Source organism: Rhipicephalus sanguineus, chromosome 7, assembly GCF_013339695.2.
Source record: "Rhipicephalus sanguineus isolate Rsan-2018 chromosome 7, BIME_Rsan_1.4, whole genome shotgun sequence".
Classification (NCBI taxonomy): domain Eukaryota; kingdom Metazoa; phylum Arthropoda; class Arachnida; order Ixodida; family Ixodidae; genus Rhipicephalus; species Rhipicephalus sanguineus.
The window spans coordinates 130,584,109-130,603,111 of record NC_051182.1 but is presented as its reverse complement, the minus strand read 5'-3'; the positions used below and the strand labels follow the sequence as shown (position 1 = coordinate 130,603,111).

The following is a 19,003-nucleotide window of genomic DNA, read 5'->3' as shown; positions in this document are numbered from 1 at the left end:
GTTGCACCTTTGTCGCGTTTTAGATATTCGTCCCGTCGAATTATTCGAGACTTTGAATACGAGCTATTCGAAAGTCGAATCGAATCATTCGGTTAGGCATTATTCGATTGGAATTCGAAACTCGAATATTCACACACCCCTAACTTTTATGACTTGCGCATCGCAAATCAAGGTCCATTTGTACAAGCAAGACATTTATTTTGACACACTCTTACAAAGCATCCAGGTGCAAAGCAGTGTCTTTGCTGTTTACACACCATTGTCGTCACTGTGGCATGGTCGCATCGCTACGTACCGATACCGAACAAGTTCGAATTGGCACACCGCAGACCAGGGGCGTAGCCAGAAATTCTTTTCGGGGGGGTTCAACCATACTTTATGTATGTTCGTGCGTGCGTTTTATGTGTGCGTGTATATATACACATGCAAAATTGCAAAATTTCGGGGGGGGGGGTATGAACCCCCCCCCCTCCCCTTGGCTACGCCCCTGCCGCAGACGTTGCGAGAACACGTGCAAGCGAGGAAACGTGCGGCTCCGGCGGTCGGCGGGTGTTCTCGACAGATCTCAGTATTGACGTGCGCGCCGCCCCGCGGCGGCATGAAATACTAGCACGCCTCCTTTCACGGCGCGGCCGAGACGATGCTGACACCTCTCCTTCTAGCCACCATAGCTAGGCCGCATGCGTCCAGTTCCAAAACCGCCATGGATCTTTCTAGAAAAAACGGACGTGCCCACTCTGGCAGAGGGGCGGCCGGGGGAGTTTCCGCTGTTCGTCTTGGCTGGAATGTATAAAATTTGTGAGTTTTCGTAAGTGAGTTGATGCATTGAATATCCGTTTTTTTTTTTACCCTGTCTGAAACTTGGCACGTAGAAAGGGGATGGCTTTGCAATGGGGAAGTTGCTTAGAAGGCTGGATGATTGGGTTAGTTGGAATTCCATTATATAAGACCGTATAGCGCACTAATAACCACAAGAAACACACAGAGACGGTTCGAAGACCTGCGCTAACTTTCAACTGAACATTTATTGGGAAACGAAAGAAAGTTGTCTAGACGACTGTGAGAGTAACACAAGAAGAAGTGCTACCCTCTCTACACGCTGCCCCACCTCACCCGCTAACAAAAACCGGGGAGGGGAATTACCGTGTGCGAATACCCGCCCCTTCCAAGAACGCAAGCTCCTTATCACAAAGTAAAACTGAGGGCTTGCTCACGCAGGGGCGATCTTCCGTTTCATGTGAGCCGCTTCTACAATGACCCGAGTTCTTTCGTCTCTGTGTCGGTGCAGAACTGTGGTGCTGTCAAACGCGGGGCGGCAGCCGCACCGGTCACAGTGAATAGGCAGAAAGCCGTCGGTCTTGTTTCGGAAATTGTTGGCGTGCTCGCGGAGACGTTCATTGAGACACATGCCTGTCTGGCCGATGTAGCAGGCTCCACACGACAAAGAGATACTGAGACGACCCCGCGCACACATTCCACAAACCGATTACGATGCCTTACCTGGCATCTAACTTCGCGTCTCGTGACGGGACTGCTCCTGTGTGAAAGCATTGAAGGAATCTGGTGAAAGCGAGGCTAACTTGTGTGGGGCCGAAAAAACCACACGGACGCGCGCGTGCCGGCCGATCTTCTTCAACCTGTGTGAAAGCTGATGTTTGTAAGTAATGACTGCGACTTTTTCGCGTCTTCCTGTGCTTTCCTGTACATCGTGCCTCTGAGCTCTGTAGATATCCTCGGCCACGGCAACCAGCAACGTCTCGACATAACCAGCCCTACCGAGACGATCCACCTGGGACTTGAAGCTCGCGTCAACGCCGTGGTGGCAAGGCCTCTCTAGGGCTTTCATGAGGCACCTCATGAAAAGAGGTATCATTCGTATCGTATGAGTATCATGTAGTGTTTATTGCTTTCTTGCAAAATAAGATCGCCAGCACCATAACCACAATTGACGTTGCACCGACATTATGCCTGCATAGGATGTTTTTCCAAACCAGTTTATAGACCTGGCGTGGCTCTGTGGCAGAATACTTGGGTTCGATTCCTGCTGCAATCCTAATTTTCATTCTTTCCATTCGTCGGGTCAATGCTGCCGATGTCGGTTTTTCTTAACGCCCTCGCATTTAAGTTATGTCTGTTCTCGCCGTTCCTGGGTAGATATAAACTGTCAATCACCTGTGGCGCATACCCGTACACCGCGGCCCGTGGTAAACGGGTATGTGCCACACGTGTCTGGAGGAACGGGTTTGACGACGTACGCGACAGGATTTTCACGTTATTCATGTCATGACCCGACAGTCATATTCATCAAATCCCCTTACCCTCTCATGCCAATTTTGGTCTACACGTAGTTGAGGAGGCGATCATGAGAGGACCCAGACGTAGGCGGCTAGATAGATGATAGATACGTGGATAGAAACGCTCAAAGTACCAAAAGTTCGTTAAAAAATGCTTCGCATTTAATAATTGTTGGGGTTTTATGTCCGAAAACGGCGATGTGATATGAGAGACGCCGTAGCTAAGGGTACGGCAAATTTTGGCCATCGGGTATTCTTTAACGTGTACGAGATCGCACAGAACACGGGCATTCAGCATTTTGCCTCCATCGAATTGCGACCGCCGCGGCCGGGATCGAAGCCGCGATCTTCGGGTCAGCAGCCGAGCACCTTAACCGCTACACCACCGCGGCGCACGCAAGAAAAGTGAGGAAACTGAAGACAGAACACCCCTGGAAGTCGCTCAACTGCCATCCACTCGTCCACGTGGTTCGCAACGTGCACCACGTGGATTATGCAAAAACCGGCGTCAATGCTTCCTACAATAAATCAGCTGAGAGAACCAGGCCTCTCATCATTACCGGTGACTTCAACATTCATTTATCAAGACCCAATAACGCTTGGTCCTTATACTGCGTGAAAGACGGATTGCATGTGGAGAGGGCATCAGAAGACCTCGCTGTCACGTCCACGACAGGAGGCATCATAGATCATTTCATCGTAACAGGCACCCAATGATTTCCACCAGTTGGACTATATACCTCGCACTTCCCTACACTTACACTCCTCATAGCCGCTATCACGAACGGATCCGATTAACAAGTCCCGTCCAGCTGCTGGTGCTGACTGATGACGGTGATGATGACCTTGTTCAAGAACTGTCAAGAACCCCTTCTATACACATACACAGGGGTTCGTGAAACATGCGTGCGTTCTCCGTCCCATAAAGGAAAAATATAAACATAACAACTGTACTGTGACTGTAACGTACGAGCAGTGCGCCTGCGCGTGCCACTCGGCCGTGTGTTTAGCTAGGGAAGCTTTCCTGAATGAAACTTAGCTGCGAGTAACGCCAGTGCATCTGTGTTCCTTCTTTGTCCTGTTCGGATTCGCTCTATCCAGTATTGAAGAACATAAGCACTACACATCAGCTTACCGCGTCTGGTGTTGGTAACACCCACGTTGCTATTGCCATCCTCACGCAACTGTAAACAACTGGTTATATAATAGATATGGGACTCTTCAACAGATGAGCGTGCGTATACCACATCCATATTTCTCTAGCGTCATTCCGTAACGTTTCGCTCAATGTGAAAAATTACGCCACAGTCACCATCTCGCGCATGCTTCGCATAACATCGATTCCCACGGGACGTGGGATCTGCCGAATTTTTTTTTTTGTGCTCGGTGCTACTATCCTGCGCCCATTCAAATGTACTATGAAAGAAAAAAATTGCAGTGGCTTAGCTCGGCTATTCCAGGATATACGTAGCGTTAGCAAAGGTTCAGCTGATTATTCTTAGCTTTCCAGATTGTCTAGGATTATTAGCCTTCTTCTGTTCATTCTTCGTACGCTGACCCGCTAATTGCCAGGCAACTACTTCGGGATCCGATGAGTTAAGCTTCTCGGCTCTTCTGCGCCGTTGAGCAGCATTTGCGCTCTCCTTCTCCATGGCGTTACCCACCTGCAAACGCCAGTCAGAGGCGCTATCAAGCGGCTCCATCGAAGTGTCAGACGGCGACTGCACAGCGAAGGCGAATAGCTGCGCGCGCGCCGGCGCCATTTTATCTGCCATGACTACGACGCGACTCCTCCCGAACGCGCAGACCAGCAGCGGCGAGTCGCGCGCGGCGGTGGCGGAGAGCGCGTGAGATGCCGGCTCCGGTGAGAAAGCTGTGTGACATCACTGATCCTCGCACACGCGCAGCACGGCTCATGAGGATTCACGCGAAATCGGCTCCGGCTAGGCAAGTGTAGCTAACGCTACAAAAACTTGGCACTGATCGGTTTGTAGCACAAACCTACAATAAAAACCGACATGGGTTAAAAAATGTAGAAGAAAAATCTTGAAAGATGACGAAAAATTTGTCCAGGCCAGAACGAAGTTTTTGCGTAGAAAGTTTTCTTCTAGGCAAATCGCTCGGGGCTTCCGCGGTGATTGCAGAAGCGGCACCTTGCGCCTTGTCTGGCGTTCTGGTGCGCGTGCACTTGAAGCGAGCGAACGAGAAGGCCGGCAGGTAAACAAGGATGCGCGTGCGCAGTGCGCGCTCTAGAGCTTCGCAAGCAGGCGCCTCGGTGCTGTTTGCCATAGTCTGCCACGCGATTCCGCGTGGTCTGTAAAATTTTGACCGCCACTGTACGTCTTTGCCTGTAAATTTAAAACGCGCGCCTTTTTTTATCAGTTCTCTAACATCGCATGTGCTGCCAAATTTCGGGAATACGTGGAATTTTTTTTCATGCGCCGATGTCTCTCCGTTGTTCGTGAGTGAGTGAGTGAGTACGAACTTTATTCAGGTCCTGAGGTGAAAGAAAGCGGTGCCGAAGGCCCCGTCAATCAGTCCGGCGGCTCCACCCAGGTCGGGGCCGGTAGACAGAGTCCTTCGGCGACGGCCCGGGCCCTCTGGACAGCCTTGAGCTGAGCTATGAGCTCTGTGCTTCGAAGCGCTGAGTCCCATGACGACTGGTCAGAAAAATCTGTACCCGCGTTGGCAGGGCACAGCCAGAGCATGTGCTCGAAATTGTTGTATTCGTGGCCACAGTGTGAGCATACAGCAGGAAAGTCAGGATTGCTCCTGCTTAGTGTCGTCGGTGTTATGTATGTTCGAGTCTGCAACTGTCTGTAAGTGATTGCTTGTGCTCTGTTGAGCTTTGTGTGAGGAGGAGGAAAAGTTCGACGTCCTAATCTATGATGAGAGGTGAGTTCGTGGTATGACACGAGCGGGTCTTTGTTATCGAGGTTCCTGCAGGCTGCATTGAAGCGAGGGGGTGGACCGCAGGCGCGGAAAGTGAGCTCTCGCGCCAGTTGGTGTGCCCGCTCGTTTGGGTTGCAGGAAGAAGATCCGGAAATGTTTCCCATGTGAGCCGGGAACCATGTAATGTGTGAGGACGGGAAATTATCTTCGCCCCTTTCTGGTAGAAGAGCTTGTTGACAACTGTAGCTGCCTTCGAAGAGACGAGGGCAGCCGAAAAAGTTCTTATGGCTGTTCTGGAGTCCGAGTAAATGATAGAGGCTCCCGTGCAGCTTTGAAGGGCCACCGCAATGGCCATTTCTTCTGCTTCGTGGGTGAAGTTGGTAACTACCGTGGCTGCGTTGACGAGCGAGCCATGGGCGTCCACCACGGAGACGGCGTAAGCGCCTCGATTCCAATATCTTGCAGCGTCAACAAAGAGGACTTGCGTTTCGTTGCGCATGATCTTGGCGAGTATGGCCTTGGCTCTCGCTTTTCTCCGTCCTTCGTTGTGGGTCGGGTGTATGTTTCTGGGAATCGGATCAACAGTTATCGCTTTGCGTGGCGTTTTTGCAAAGTTGTGACTTCTCTGGCGGCATGAAGGGGGGCTGAATGCCGGCTTCCAACAAGATCTCGTTGCCCGCCCTTGAGAGCGAGAGCCGACTAATTTGGGCGTGCCGCTGTGCCTCAAACAGTTCGGTAGCTGTATTGTGCAGGCCCAATTGGAGGAGTCGTTCCGTACTAGTATTTCGAGGGAGGCTCAGGACCCTTTTCAATCCTGTTCTAATTAGTGTATCGATTTTATTGAGCTCTGTCTTCTTCCAGTTGAGGAAAGGGGCGGCGTACGTTACTTGGCTGATGAGAAAGGCGTGAAATGCTTTCATGAGGTTGTCTTCTTTCAGGCCGTCCCTTCTGTTGGCGACCCGTGATATAACCCTGGTGAAGTTGAGGACACTCTTCTTTCTTTTTTTTTTTTTTCCAGAGCGGCCCGCCTGCTTTCGCTTGCGCATCCGAGCGCGTGCGCGGTGCGGCTGGTTTCGGTTTCGTCCTTCGGGTGGTTATCACTTCTCGCGCCCGCAAAGCCGATGGCTGTCTGGTTTGTAATCTCTCATAGGGTGACTGCTTGTCACTCTCTCGTTTATTGCTGCCCCGGGGGCGATTACATCTGTTTCCGTGCGGCGCTAAATTACACAAACGATGCCGCCGTCCTTTCTTGTCTTGGGGACTCGGAAAAATTAACTACACCTCGTCGGCGATAACACGAAGGATTATTATAGCTTTCTCACTCGTTTTGCTTCACGGACGGGCGCACAACCATAGTTTTCTTCCGTGCGCTCACTCATAATAATAATAATATCTGGGGTTTAACGTCACAAAACCAGGATATGATTATGAGAGACGCCGTAGTGGAGGGCTCCGGAAATTTCGACCACCTGGGGTTCTTTAACGTGCACCTAAATCTAAGTACACGGGCCTCAAAAATTTTCGCCTCCATCGAAAATGCAGCCGCCGCGGCCGGGATTCGATCCCGCGACCTTCGGGTCAGCTGTCGAGCGCCATAACCACTAGACCACCGTGGCGGGGCGTGTGCTCACTCACGCATTTCGCTTACGCTATGGAAGTGCACCCCGGTTGCTCTGCTGTTAGTGAGTCGAGCGGCGATTCTTCCGATGTAGACTATTTCCCAAGTGCCGAATCTGATTCATTGGATGTCAGTTTGTCAGACCAGGATTGACTCACGAGTTCAGACTCGGATGATGAAGAAGGAGCGACATCTCGACTGTGACACGCTGAAAAGTTTTTAGTATTGGAGAAAGTAGATTTCTTACTGGTAAAGTACTCTGGTGTGCTTATTTTCGTATGTATGTGAGCTATGTTTAATACAACGCATCATTTTCCTTTATAAGAAACGTTGAAGTGTCTTTTAGGATCTTGCTTGATATTACTCACGAAAAAACCATGTGTATGTAACAACAAAAATGATTTTTTTTTTCACTTTACAGTCACGCAAAAAAATTTTAGACAATTTGTTTCTTAAATAGAATCGTCTGAAGAATTTAGTTCAGCAATAAAAATTCACATTTATGGAGTGCGTTTGGCGAAAGAAATTATATGTATGCCCTAGTTATGATCAGTTGTCTGCTATGTGTGGCATATGCAGAGATTGAGTTCCATGGTGCCTAGAGACATTCTTAGGGACTTTCGTAATTGAATTTCACACATTTTTTTTACGTTGTGATGCTCTTTTAGACATACGTGTGTTTTTCACCCGCCACGGTAGTTTGTGGTTATTGTGCTGTACTTCTGACCCGAAGGTCGCGGGATCGAAACCCGGCTGCAGCGGCCGGATCTTGATGGAGGTGAAATGCTAGAGGCCCGTGTGCTTAGATTTAGACGCACGTTAAGAGCACCAGGTGGTCATAATTTCGGGAGTACTCCACTACGGCGTCCCTCATAATCATATCGTCGTTTCGGGACGTTGAAACCCAACATTTGTTATATTATAGCCATTTGTGTGTTTTATGTTTTCCATATCCTAATGTTTTTTGTGTTTATTTGTTGTCTCCTATGCTCGATCAGTTCAAGAGTTAAGTAGTAGGCGGCGCCTTGTTTGTGCGCGAGCATCTCGTTCACATCATATAAATTTCTTTCAATCGCAGGTTCCCTAACAACGTCACTGTCTCCCAACCAGAAACAGACGACAAGACTATGGCCGCGAGGTCCTTGCAGTGCGCTGTGTGTGAGAAAGCTTTCAAACGCAGGTCTCAGCTGCGAACGCACTTGTTGGCCCACGCAGGCGAAAAGCGGTACGCCTGCGACGTGTGCGGCAGAAAATACTCGCGAAAGAACAGTCTGCTGATCCACAGTCGCACACACACGGGCGAGATGCCCTTCGAGTGTTCGTCGTGTCCGGCCACATTCGCCAGCCGCGAGTATCGGAAAAACCACATGTTGACTCACACTGGCGAACGACCCCATCAGTGCAACACCTGTGGTAGGAGATTTGCCAGGAAAGTCAACCTCACGTCCCACGCACTGACTCATTCGGGGAAGAAGGCGTTCGCCTGCCACGTGTGCGGCAGAAACTATTCCCGGAGGCGTATTATGATTTCCTGGCGCGGCAGCGCACGCGAGAGAGAAAAAAGAGAGAGCGAGGAGGACGTCAGCGGCTCCTCCGCGACCGCTTGCGCGCTATTGGTTCTCCTCTTAGGGTCACGTGGCTGGGCACGTGAGAGCGTTTACGAACGCACGCACGCACGAAGTAGTGTTTACGGCTGTTCCATCGTACGGAAGCACCCTCCTCCTAGCCACGCCGCAGATTCGCGCCACGCACATGGCGGACGCTCAAGTACGCGCGCCTGTTCCGAGTTGCGCTTGCCCATCTCGCGTTGAGCGGGTTTCAATAAACGTGCTTCCGAGTGACATGTTGGACACGAGTACGCCTACGTGCGAAATAAACGCCAGATCTCATAGCCCATGCAACATCGAGCAGGTTTCGATGAGCACGCGGACGTTCACGCGTGAGTTAGATGCAAGTTCTAACTGCCGATCAAACTTGAAGTGCCTTCGCGTCGACCTGTGCACGGACGGCGACGCACACGAGTGGATCGCTAGCTACAGTAGGAAAACGAACACGACATGGATCGTCGACAGGGAAACCCGAAATCCAAAGAGGTAAGTTCACGTGTTCGTTTCTTCTACAAGTGGTGAATAGGCCAGTCTAATAATAACACTTGATGATATCGACGCCAATTGCGAATATGCTAAATGCGAAAGCGCTGAATGCTCGCTCATCGTATCCTACTGTAGCTGGCGATCCACTCGTGTGCGTCGCCGTCCGTGCACAGGTCGACGCTGAGGCACTTCACGTTGACACTCGGAACCACGTTGCTCATCGGAACTATCGAAACCCGCTTGCAGGCGCCCTCGGCGCGCGTATCTGCGGCGTCTCGGCGTAGCGAGGGGTGCTTCCGAACGATGGAACAGCCGTAAACACTCCTCCGTGCGTGCGGAAACGTGCTCGCCAGCCCAGCCACGTGACCCCACGAGAACAACCAATAGCGCGCAAGCGCTCGTCGAGGGGCCGCTGGCGTCCTCCTCGCTCTCTCTTTTTTCTCTCTCGCGTGCGCTGCCGCGCCAGGAAATCATAATACGCTTCCCGGAGAGACAACCTCCAGCGCCACGCCCGTACGCACACTGGGGAGAGGTCGTACGCCTGCCACCTGTGTCCGGCTACGTTCGCGCGCATGAATATTCTGAAAGGGCACCTCCCAAGCCACACCGGCGAGCGCCCTTACAAGTGCGACGTGTGCGGGAAGACGTTTACTGCAAAATGTACTCTTCGGCAGCACAAGAATATTCACTCAGGCGTAAAGAAGTTTAGCTGTCAGTTCTGTAGCCGCACGTTTAGTTTCAAGCAAGGACTAATCAGGCACACCCGCACACATACGGGCCAGAAGCCGTATTTGTGCCACCTCTGTCCCGCCGCGTCCGCTGACTGGAGTACGCTGAAGAGGCATGTTCTGAGCCACACCGGCGAGAGGCCTCATGGTTGCGACGTATGCGGGAAGAGATTCGCCCGAAGAGAGATCCTTTCGCGCCATAAGTGTCTTCAGTCAGAGGGTAGCTAAGCTTGAAATGAATTGATTTTATTCAAGTGCAAAGTGTTACACTTGGGAAAGAACGGACTAAAGGCATTGACGCCTGACGAGGTCCTCCCACCTGAAAAAACAGTTTGCACAGAAGCACTGGCAACAAACTTACATAAAAAGATAATAGTCCACGTACAACTTTGAACACATATAGAAAGATAAAATAACATCTTACAGGTAAATATATAATCAAACGTATCATTGTTGACGACGGAAATCATTGAACACAAGTAGCAGGCAATATGCAGTGAAAAAAAAACTATGAAAGAAGTAGTGGACTTATTTGGCGCTTTATTATTTTTTCTGATTTGTGATTTGTTATTATTTCTTCTATACCTTTTTTGTTGTTCAAAAGTGTTGTAATGTGGTAGTGCAACGTTTGTGAACCATAGTTTGTCCTGATCCTGTTATTCCTGTAGCTAGCATGGCGAAATGTATATGGCGGATGTTTTTGAGGGTCGTGTAAAGTGAGTGAAAAGGTAGCGTCGTTTTTAAGTAAGTGATGTGTCTCAAGACCCAACCGCAAGGTTTTCAAGTTGTGTTCCAATGTTCGTTTGTACTGTCTCGATAATTCATATTACTGATGGCACGAATTGCTTTTTTTGTAAAACAAATAGTGATTTGCAAAATAAATTGCGTAGGTCTTCCCCAGACCAATAGGCAGTAATGAAGGTGTGATTGCACAAGAGCGTAGTACATTTATTTCTTAAACCATAATGGCAATAAATTTCTCATTTTGTAGATTACACCAACCGAACTGGACACATTAGTACACATGATCAACGTGGTCTGTCCAAGTTAGCCTTTTGTTAAAAATTACACCTAAAAATCGTATGGAGTCTACGCGCGATAGAGCACTATTGCGAGAAAAGTAATAATGGGTTCGTTGTCTATAATCTTGTTTTTCGGCTTGAATAATATGAACTTAGTTTTGTGTACATTAAGCTCTAATTTATTTGCCGTGAGCCATTTGGACGCTCCCGCCAGCCACGTATTTGCGTCGCTCGCTACAGAATATCATGTCACACCCAGAAAAGAAAATATTTGTATCATCTGCATACATGACCAATGAAGGATTTCAAGGAATGTTGACTATGTCATTAATATGCAAGAGAAAGAGCAGCGGCCCCAAAATTGAGCCCTGCGGTACGCCTGTGCGTATATCCATATAGCTATAGATGAAACAACATTCACTTTAGTACATTGTACTCTTGATGATAGGTAGTTCTTGATCAAATCTAATGGGGTGCCTCTTATTCCATAGTATGGCAATTTAAGCAAGAGAACTTTATGATTAACCGAATCAAATGCCTTTTTTAGGTCCAGGAACAGCCCCACTGTGAAACGTTTACCTTCTATGTTTATTATTTCATACTTCACGCGAAGCAAGGCCATTTCCGTTCATTTTCCCTTCTGAAATCCATACTGCTGGTTTGATAGTGCATTTATTTTCTCAAGGAAGCTGACTAAGCGCGCATTGATAACATTATCAGCAATTTTGCTGAAGACAGATAAAACAGAGATTGGACGATCATTCGCAAATGAGTGTCGATCGCCTCCTTTGTGTATAACAAAGACTCGTGCTATTTTCAGGTTATCGGGCAAAATTCCCCATGGTTAGCATTTGCTTACAAACATGTGAGAGTGTCGGTGTTACTATATATGCGACGTATTTGAGTGCCTGCGATGTAATGCCATCAATTCCAACCGAGCAGTTGTTTCGTAACTTCAAAATTAACTGAGCTTTTTCATTAGGTGATGTGGGCGGAAAAAAGATTGTCTTGAATGATTTCTCTTTCAAATATAATGATACATCGTCTTACCAACTTTTGTACTCCCTTCACCAATAGAGAGAAAGTGTTCATTAAATTTATTCGATAAGGCATCTTTTTGATGCAGAGATTGCTTGTTTGTTTTTTCCGGGGTAAGTCTGTTAGAGAATACTTTGATATAGTAGTCCTCCTTCGCCTTTTTAATATTGGATGATAGTTTATTGCGCATTTGCACAAAAACCTTAAGAATATTTACGTATCTGTACTTCATGAACTCAGCATAAAGTTTATTGTTGCTAATGATTCGTTTGTGCAATTCCTTATTTATCCAAGGTTTTCTAGACTTTTTAAATTTGACGTAGCCAACCAGCGGGAACGCCTTATTATACACTTTTAAAACTTTTTTCTATGAAAATCGTGTAACTAATGCTCTGATTACTTTCACTGTATACGTCTGTCCAATCTTCTTCTTGTAATGAACTTCGAAAACATTGCAGTGTGTCGTCATTAATTTTCCTATACAAGACTGGCGATGTTTTAGGCGGAAGCTTTCTTAATATGCGGAAGTAAAACAAAGAAAGGCAAATGATCACTCAAATCAGATACCATAAGGCCCAATTGCACGTCACAAGGCGAAAGATCGGTGACACACATATCTTTTGTAGTTGAACTGTCAGCAGTAATACGAATAGGAACATTGATAATTTTAGCACAACCATAGCAAGACATCACGTCAAGAAGACTTCTTTTAGAAGAAGAATCGGACTGCATATCGATATTGAAATCTCCCATCACTATGACAGGTTTCCTGTTACTAGTTACATCAGCAAGTACACTATTCATACGCGCAACAAAATTATTTACATTACCGGAGGGGTGTCGGTACACTAGCAACATTGTAATGCCATTCGCCTCTGCAGTTAATAATTCATAATCGGTATGAAGCGAACATGTGTCTTTTAACAGATTGAAATGCATGGTATTTCTCATGTACAATGAGACGCCACCACCAACTCTTCCTTCTGCATAGGGACAAATCAACATAGTCATCAATTTTCACGGCGTTATCACATTCACTGAACCAGGTTTTAGTAAAGGCAAGTGTGTCAAACTTATGCCCAGACGAGTCAAGATACATTGTGACCTCATCTATATTGTTACTCAGGCTTCTTGCATTAAACAAAAGATAGAGCAAAACCTGCTTAAATCGCTGATTGAGCGCAACACACGTGTTGGAATTCTGCTGCACTGTAATAGCCATTATTGGGTGAATAGTTATCCATGATTGTGGTAATGTATCGTAATCACGCGGTGTTTGCATCCAAGAGTAACACTTAAGCAGAACTATTTGCTTGCAAGGTCCGGCTAACTCGATTAGCCGCTTCTAACAGCTTGACTGTCACATCTGTAGCGGTACAAATAGTAAAGAGGACCTCAGTTCTGACATACACAACTACGAAAAACGCAATGGCGGCAGCTCGAACTGCAGTAGATTTTCAGAGTGCTGTATTCTTGTGCTGATATTATCCACCACGAAACATAACACACTGCAGGTAGGCAGCGAAACACATTCTTCTACGCGCATATTGCCCCTAGCCATGCCGCAGGCATACGCCGTGCATACTCCGACCTGACGTCTTTCAGCCCATTGCAGGTCATGTGGGCGCAATATATTTTTTAAGTGCGAATGCACTTTATAAGCGAGCCTGAATCCGCCGTCCCATAGCAACGGCGCGAGGAGCGGAGAGGAGCGTCTGTAGCAACGGCGCAGCGACGTCACGCCCCACGTGACTGCGCGCGCTCCGCCCTCCGCTCCGTGGCTGCGCGCGCCCCGCGCATTACCTGTGGTGATGAAGGCCGGCGGCGAGACGCCGAACAAAAGCGTGCGAAGCGAGCCGAGCACCCCGAAGCCGATCTGGCGCGGGGACGCGCGATGCGTGAGCGAGCGCGGGCCCTCGAATTCGATCGGCCGGACGCGCGCTTCAAGCGAGACTTCCTGGACCGCAGCTTCGAATATAGCTGCGCGGTGTGCGATCGACTGTGGTTCGACAACAACCTGAGCCCCATCTCGGGCGTGCGCAACGCTGCCAACAAGTTCAACGCGTTGCGGGTTCTTTGGAACGAGTTCGGAAGACAGATCATCATCATCAGTAAAAGTGCTTTGCACTTAAAAACGGCCAGACCTCCGTGGGTCGGCTGGCGCGTGCTCTCTCGCTGCCGTCTCCTTCGCTCGGCTCTGCAGTTTAGTCGCGCGCGCCCCCTCATAGCATCACCCCGTGCTTCGCACTTCCTCATACTCCCCTTCGGGGAAATGCGGGTTTTTCATTAAAACTGTCGTTATCTTGAAGCACAAGCATAAAAGGGCTCGGGAACTCTCGGTGCCCTTCTACAAAAAAAAAAAAAAAAATAACGATGCGTGATTCCATATCAGAACATTCCATTTTCTTGCTAGAGTGTGGGGTACACATGCTTTGCGAATTTTTCCTCCTGACCAAAAATCACGGGAACGCATGGTGCTGGTTTTTCGTCCGTTCAGCTTTGTTTAATAATTTTCACTTATACAGCACTCGTCCTGAGTCCTTTTCCTGTGTCTCTGTCGTTTTCGCGCTTTTTTTTTTTTTGTTTTTCAAGTATACCCTTAACTAATGCGGACAGTGCAGTCTGAATCACACATTTGTCTTGAAAGAACACCGCCTTTTGCAAAAAGTACGTAAAAAATAAAAATAAAATGATGCTGCAATGCGCCACGCGTCGTGATGTGCTGTCACACGTAAGTGGAACATTGCAGATAACGTGAGTCCGCAGCCGGTCCCATGACCCCTCCAGACAAGTACGATTCAGAACGTCGGCTGTCTTTGGAGTATCGCTTTCTCGTGGCCTACTCGCCTACGAAATTCTGCATAACAGCACGAGGGCCGCCGAACCCCTTCCAAAATGCTTGGCGAGCACACCCGGTCATAGGGGACTTCAAGGAAACGAGCACTCTAAAAAAAGGTAGTAGTACTTGCTAAGTTCGGGTAATGACTGCTTGTAACATATGTTACTACCCTGTCAGTAAGTGCAGTTAGTAGCTGCAAAGGTAGTAACGGCTACTACTCTTGCTGTTACTAGCATATGTTAGTAACAGTTACTACCCTAGCCGTTACTAAAACACAGACTAAAAAAAAGGTAGTAACATCTACTAGCGTGTTTCTGTCGCCGCATTATTCACCCAATCTTAATAGTGGTCAACAAATTCATGAGGTCACATTACGACACAACTTCGGATAATCTTGCTGGGAGTGTTATGAATGAGAAGGGCACACAGACGTAACAAGTTTACTACGCGACGGTACTTCATTATCGACTCCAGGAGTATTTATGGCCCCTACAAGGATATGCATATCTGGTACCGGTGAGCACCCATGTTTTAGGATGAGTAATAAAATATGCGGACCTAAAGTCCAATACCCTACTACCTCCTTATGTGCGCTTTGGGGACCCAGCACCAGACTTTTAGTCAACCGTAGTGAACCAAACAATATGTCATGTCTATTTTTTTTATAAAACTGCCACAGCAGAGCATCATACACAACGGCCGAGACGAGGTAGTAAATTTGCTTACATAGCCTCAATCCACTTGAATGGATCCCTGTGTTAGCACAGAGACAGTAAAAGGCTAATAATAATTTATGAGGTTTCGCGTACCAAAACCACGATATGGTTATGAGACACGCCGAAGTGAGGTCCTCCGCATTAATTTTGACCACCTGGGGTTCTTCCACATCCGCCTGTCATGTTAGTCACTTGCCTATAAATGATTAACTTTTGCACCTCCGTTTTAACAATAGCAGAATGATGCTTAGACATTGCGGTTGCACGATTTTAAAAATAAAAACCTTTCTTGATCCATGAGCAATTTATTCGCCAGTTTCCGATTAAACGTGAGATGTCGAGACGGTTCCAGTTATCAATTAATACAATAAGCACTAACTGCAATTTTAGATTGAGTAGTTAACGGCCGGGTAGCAACAACGTAGTAACAGTCCAAGAAAGTTAGTAACAGCTGCAGTTACTACTAAAAGGTAGCCAAAGGGTAGTAATGGTTGCAGCTAGTAACCGCTTGCTAACGTTGGTAGCAAACAGGTACGAAAGGTTAGTAACGGTCCAAGAATGGTAGTAACCGCTGCAGTTACTACCTGTTTGCTTGAAGTTACTATATATTTACTCATTTTTTAAGAGTGTGGACCCATCAACCACCGCTACTGCCGTAAAACTCCATTGTCGAGTATTATTGCTCCTAGCACTGAAGATATCCAGCCCCCGACAAGGGCCTGGATAAGGCGGGAGAAAGAATTCTATGCCGGCTCCAAAGAAACACGTTGCTTCGGCCGGTCAGGCGAAAGCCTTAGGTGCCTCATAGAACGCGAAAATTGACCGGCGTCCCGCGTCGGCGGCGTAACACCAGTGATGCCAAAAAATCATCATCACGCGGTGATGTCACAGCTCGACAAAACTTGTGACGTTCATGCCCCCGAATTTTTTAAAAGTGTGCATGTGCCTAGCACACATACAAACGCATGTACGAACATGCATAAATTATAATTGAACCCCCCCCTCCTGCGCTGTCGTTCTTGAGTATGTATTTGTGTCGTTCTAAATACTGCACTTAAAGCAGATCCATTACCCTGAAACCTGAGGAAGTGCGCAGCATGGGCACCCCAGCTATTCCATCGGCAATCGCACGCTTCCCGAGGCGAGGCGGTGGCGCCCTCTCTCGCGCGGCGCGGGTATCATCCGAATGTTTCAGAAGCGCTTTTAGCGATTTTAGGTAAGTTATTGCGATTAATTCGTGAATATTCCTGCAGCTTACATTATTTTAGACCTTGTTAGTTTATTTTGCACCGGTTTTGAGCATTGTTAGCCTTGTTTTAGGGCCTGTTCTTTTTGAAAAGAAAAAGAATGTAAACATTCTTTTTCCGACAGGCACACCAGGGGGCCATGATGTGTTAAAACATTACCGCGAAACAATGTCTCTAGATCTGAGAATCGGCGTCCACGTTTGTGTCATGCTGGAGATCAGTATCAACACTCGAATCCGGACGCCAAAAATGCCGTCCTGAAATATGCCATATATGAGATATGGGAAACAAGCTATTTCAGATGGCAGCGTGAGGTGACATTTTGTTCAAATCACTCCACCTCCCCAAACACCCCCGCTTCAACCTTCTTGACTGTCCCGACTTTTGCAGGAATGAAATTGAGTTCCCTGCTGCATTACACAATTCATGTGTTTACCGCGAGCAGAGAACATCTCCGAATTATCCGATTAACAGGGTTCCAATTAACGAACATTTATTGAAACTCACGCAAACCCGAAAAAAATTTCGGGGGAGGGGTTTGAACCATGTTTGAACCCCTCCCCCCACCCCCTTTCGTCAACGCCAATGGTTCAAGACACTGGCGACGGGTCGCGCCACGCAAGACAAGCGCTACCGACGCGACGGCATTTCCGCCGTCACCCCTAGCTAAGAATGGAACCGCCCTAGCGCGATGCGGGCGTCGAGCTCTCAAGACAACGGCCTGTGTGGATCGCGCGTCTCGCCAGGATAGCGGCGTTTGTGCTTTGCCCGAGGCGCCTTCCCGTCAACACTGAGATCGCGGCAAGTGCTGCTTGGTTCCGTTCAACTCCACACAAGTTTTGGGCTCTGCTGCAAGCCTTTCTCGCAAGGCAAGTATGACGACATGTTCATTTTCCGTAGCATGCCATCTTGTACTAGCCCCGCATGAATCTTAAGCTTGTCGCGGAAAGGCGAAGTGCGCTGCTGTTTTGCGTTGCCACTAAACTGTTCTACATCTCTCGGTTAAGCCAGCCGGCTCGCTGTATCCCGTTGATCTTCATGCAAATCGAGTACGGTATTTTCATCTAATAGAAACAGTGCTTCTTTTCTTTGAAGTGAGGGTGACTCCTTTAGAATATGGCTAGTGAGAGTTTTGTAGGCATACGGCAAGTGAAAAACACTCGAGTGGCTGCATGCGCCCAATTCGAAAACCGCCATGGACCTTTCCAGAAACAAGGGACGTGCCCACTCTGGCAGAGGGGCGGCCGGGAGAGTTTCGGCTGTTCGTCTTGGCTGGCATGTACACAATTTGTTCGTTTTCGTAAGCGAGTTGATGCATTGAATATCCGCTTTTTTTATTACCGTGTCCGAAACTTTCGTCATAGCACGTAGACGGGGGATGGCTTTGCCATGGGGAAGTCGCCCCTGGGTCAGCTGACGATGAAGGCAAAGCCACCTCCCAACTGTTTGTACTCTCTTCTCTCGCTTTCCGTGCTCTTGGAATGCTTTGCTTTTCTCCCATTTCCTCGCGTTTCATATGCTTTGAACGCCTACCGCGTTATTTTAGCCTTCTTGAGCGAAGCGCGTTATAACCATTTCGGTGGCGGCGTCGTACGCGAAAAAAATCAAAGCCCCTTTCTAAAAGAAAGATGGTTGAACGCGAAGCTTTCTCCTGTGCAAACTGAATCAAAGTCAAAGTACGAAGCCAACGACCACGCAACAAATCCAAGAAATCCTGACCGACCCGATGCGATGCGTATATTTGATTGCCTGTTTAGGATTGTACTTTCTGAACTTTGAAGTAGAATGAATATATATTTCTTTAAGTCGCATAGCCTTTATTATGGATCACGTAGCCATTGATTACGCGCATGGACGGCTATTCATTTGCATAGTATTGCGTTGTGATCGCTGCGGTAGACGGCCAGAAGCTTTCCGTAACGTGACACAAGCCTGCTTGAAAACGTAATATCAATGCAGGAATGGTGTTGCATCGAGGGTCTTTGCAGCGTCAGTTTCAACGAGTAGCGATCTAGCGTGGTCTAGCTGTGGGCGCGATCGTGCTTACATTCGCATACCGCAACCTCTTCCGCCATGCGCTGCAGTCACGCTCTACCCATGGTGACGGCCGGGAATGCATCGCGTGACGCGCGTAATGCAATGCACATATATACAGTTCGTCTGGGTAGCTGGCCTTGCAATTCCCATTGTTGTATGCATCGGTATTTATTTATCAAATACCCACCGCTCCTTCGTAGACATTACAGTGGGGGGAGGGGGATTACAATAAATACCTAATACAAAGTACAGGTTCAATGGAGGAAATACCACAGCATGGTCATACCTATACAACATCATGGAGCGCCGGGACGAACGCGGCATCTGTCGTGCCACCTTTCTCGAATGCACTCGACAGGTCACGAGTCAACTTTGTTAGTACAACTGCGAATGTAAACTATAGTATTCTACGATACACATGTCGTGCGCCAATGTTCTATTGTGCGCGCAGATAGTGCCATTGTGTAAGTTGACTTTCC

General features: G+C 48.0%; 1 protein-coding gene across 1 annotated transcript in view; it reads left to right on the top strand.

The window, feature by feature from the left end:
- The first annotated feature begins 8,108 nt into the window (after positions 1 to 8,108).
- Positions 8,109 to 19,003, top strand: part of LOC119399031 (zinc finger protein OZF-like) — a 29,641-nt gene continuing 18,746 nt past the window's right edge. Inside the window, exons 1-2 of the mRNA XM_049417507.1 lie at positions 8,109 to 8,294; positions 15,818 to 15,908. Coding sequence (XP_049273464.1) covers positions 8,109 to 8,294; positions 15,818 to 15,908 — 277 coding nt within the window. The remainder of the gene's footprint in view (positions 8,295 to 15,817; positions 15,909 to 19,003) is intronic.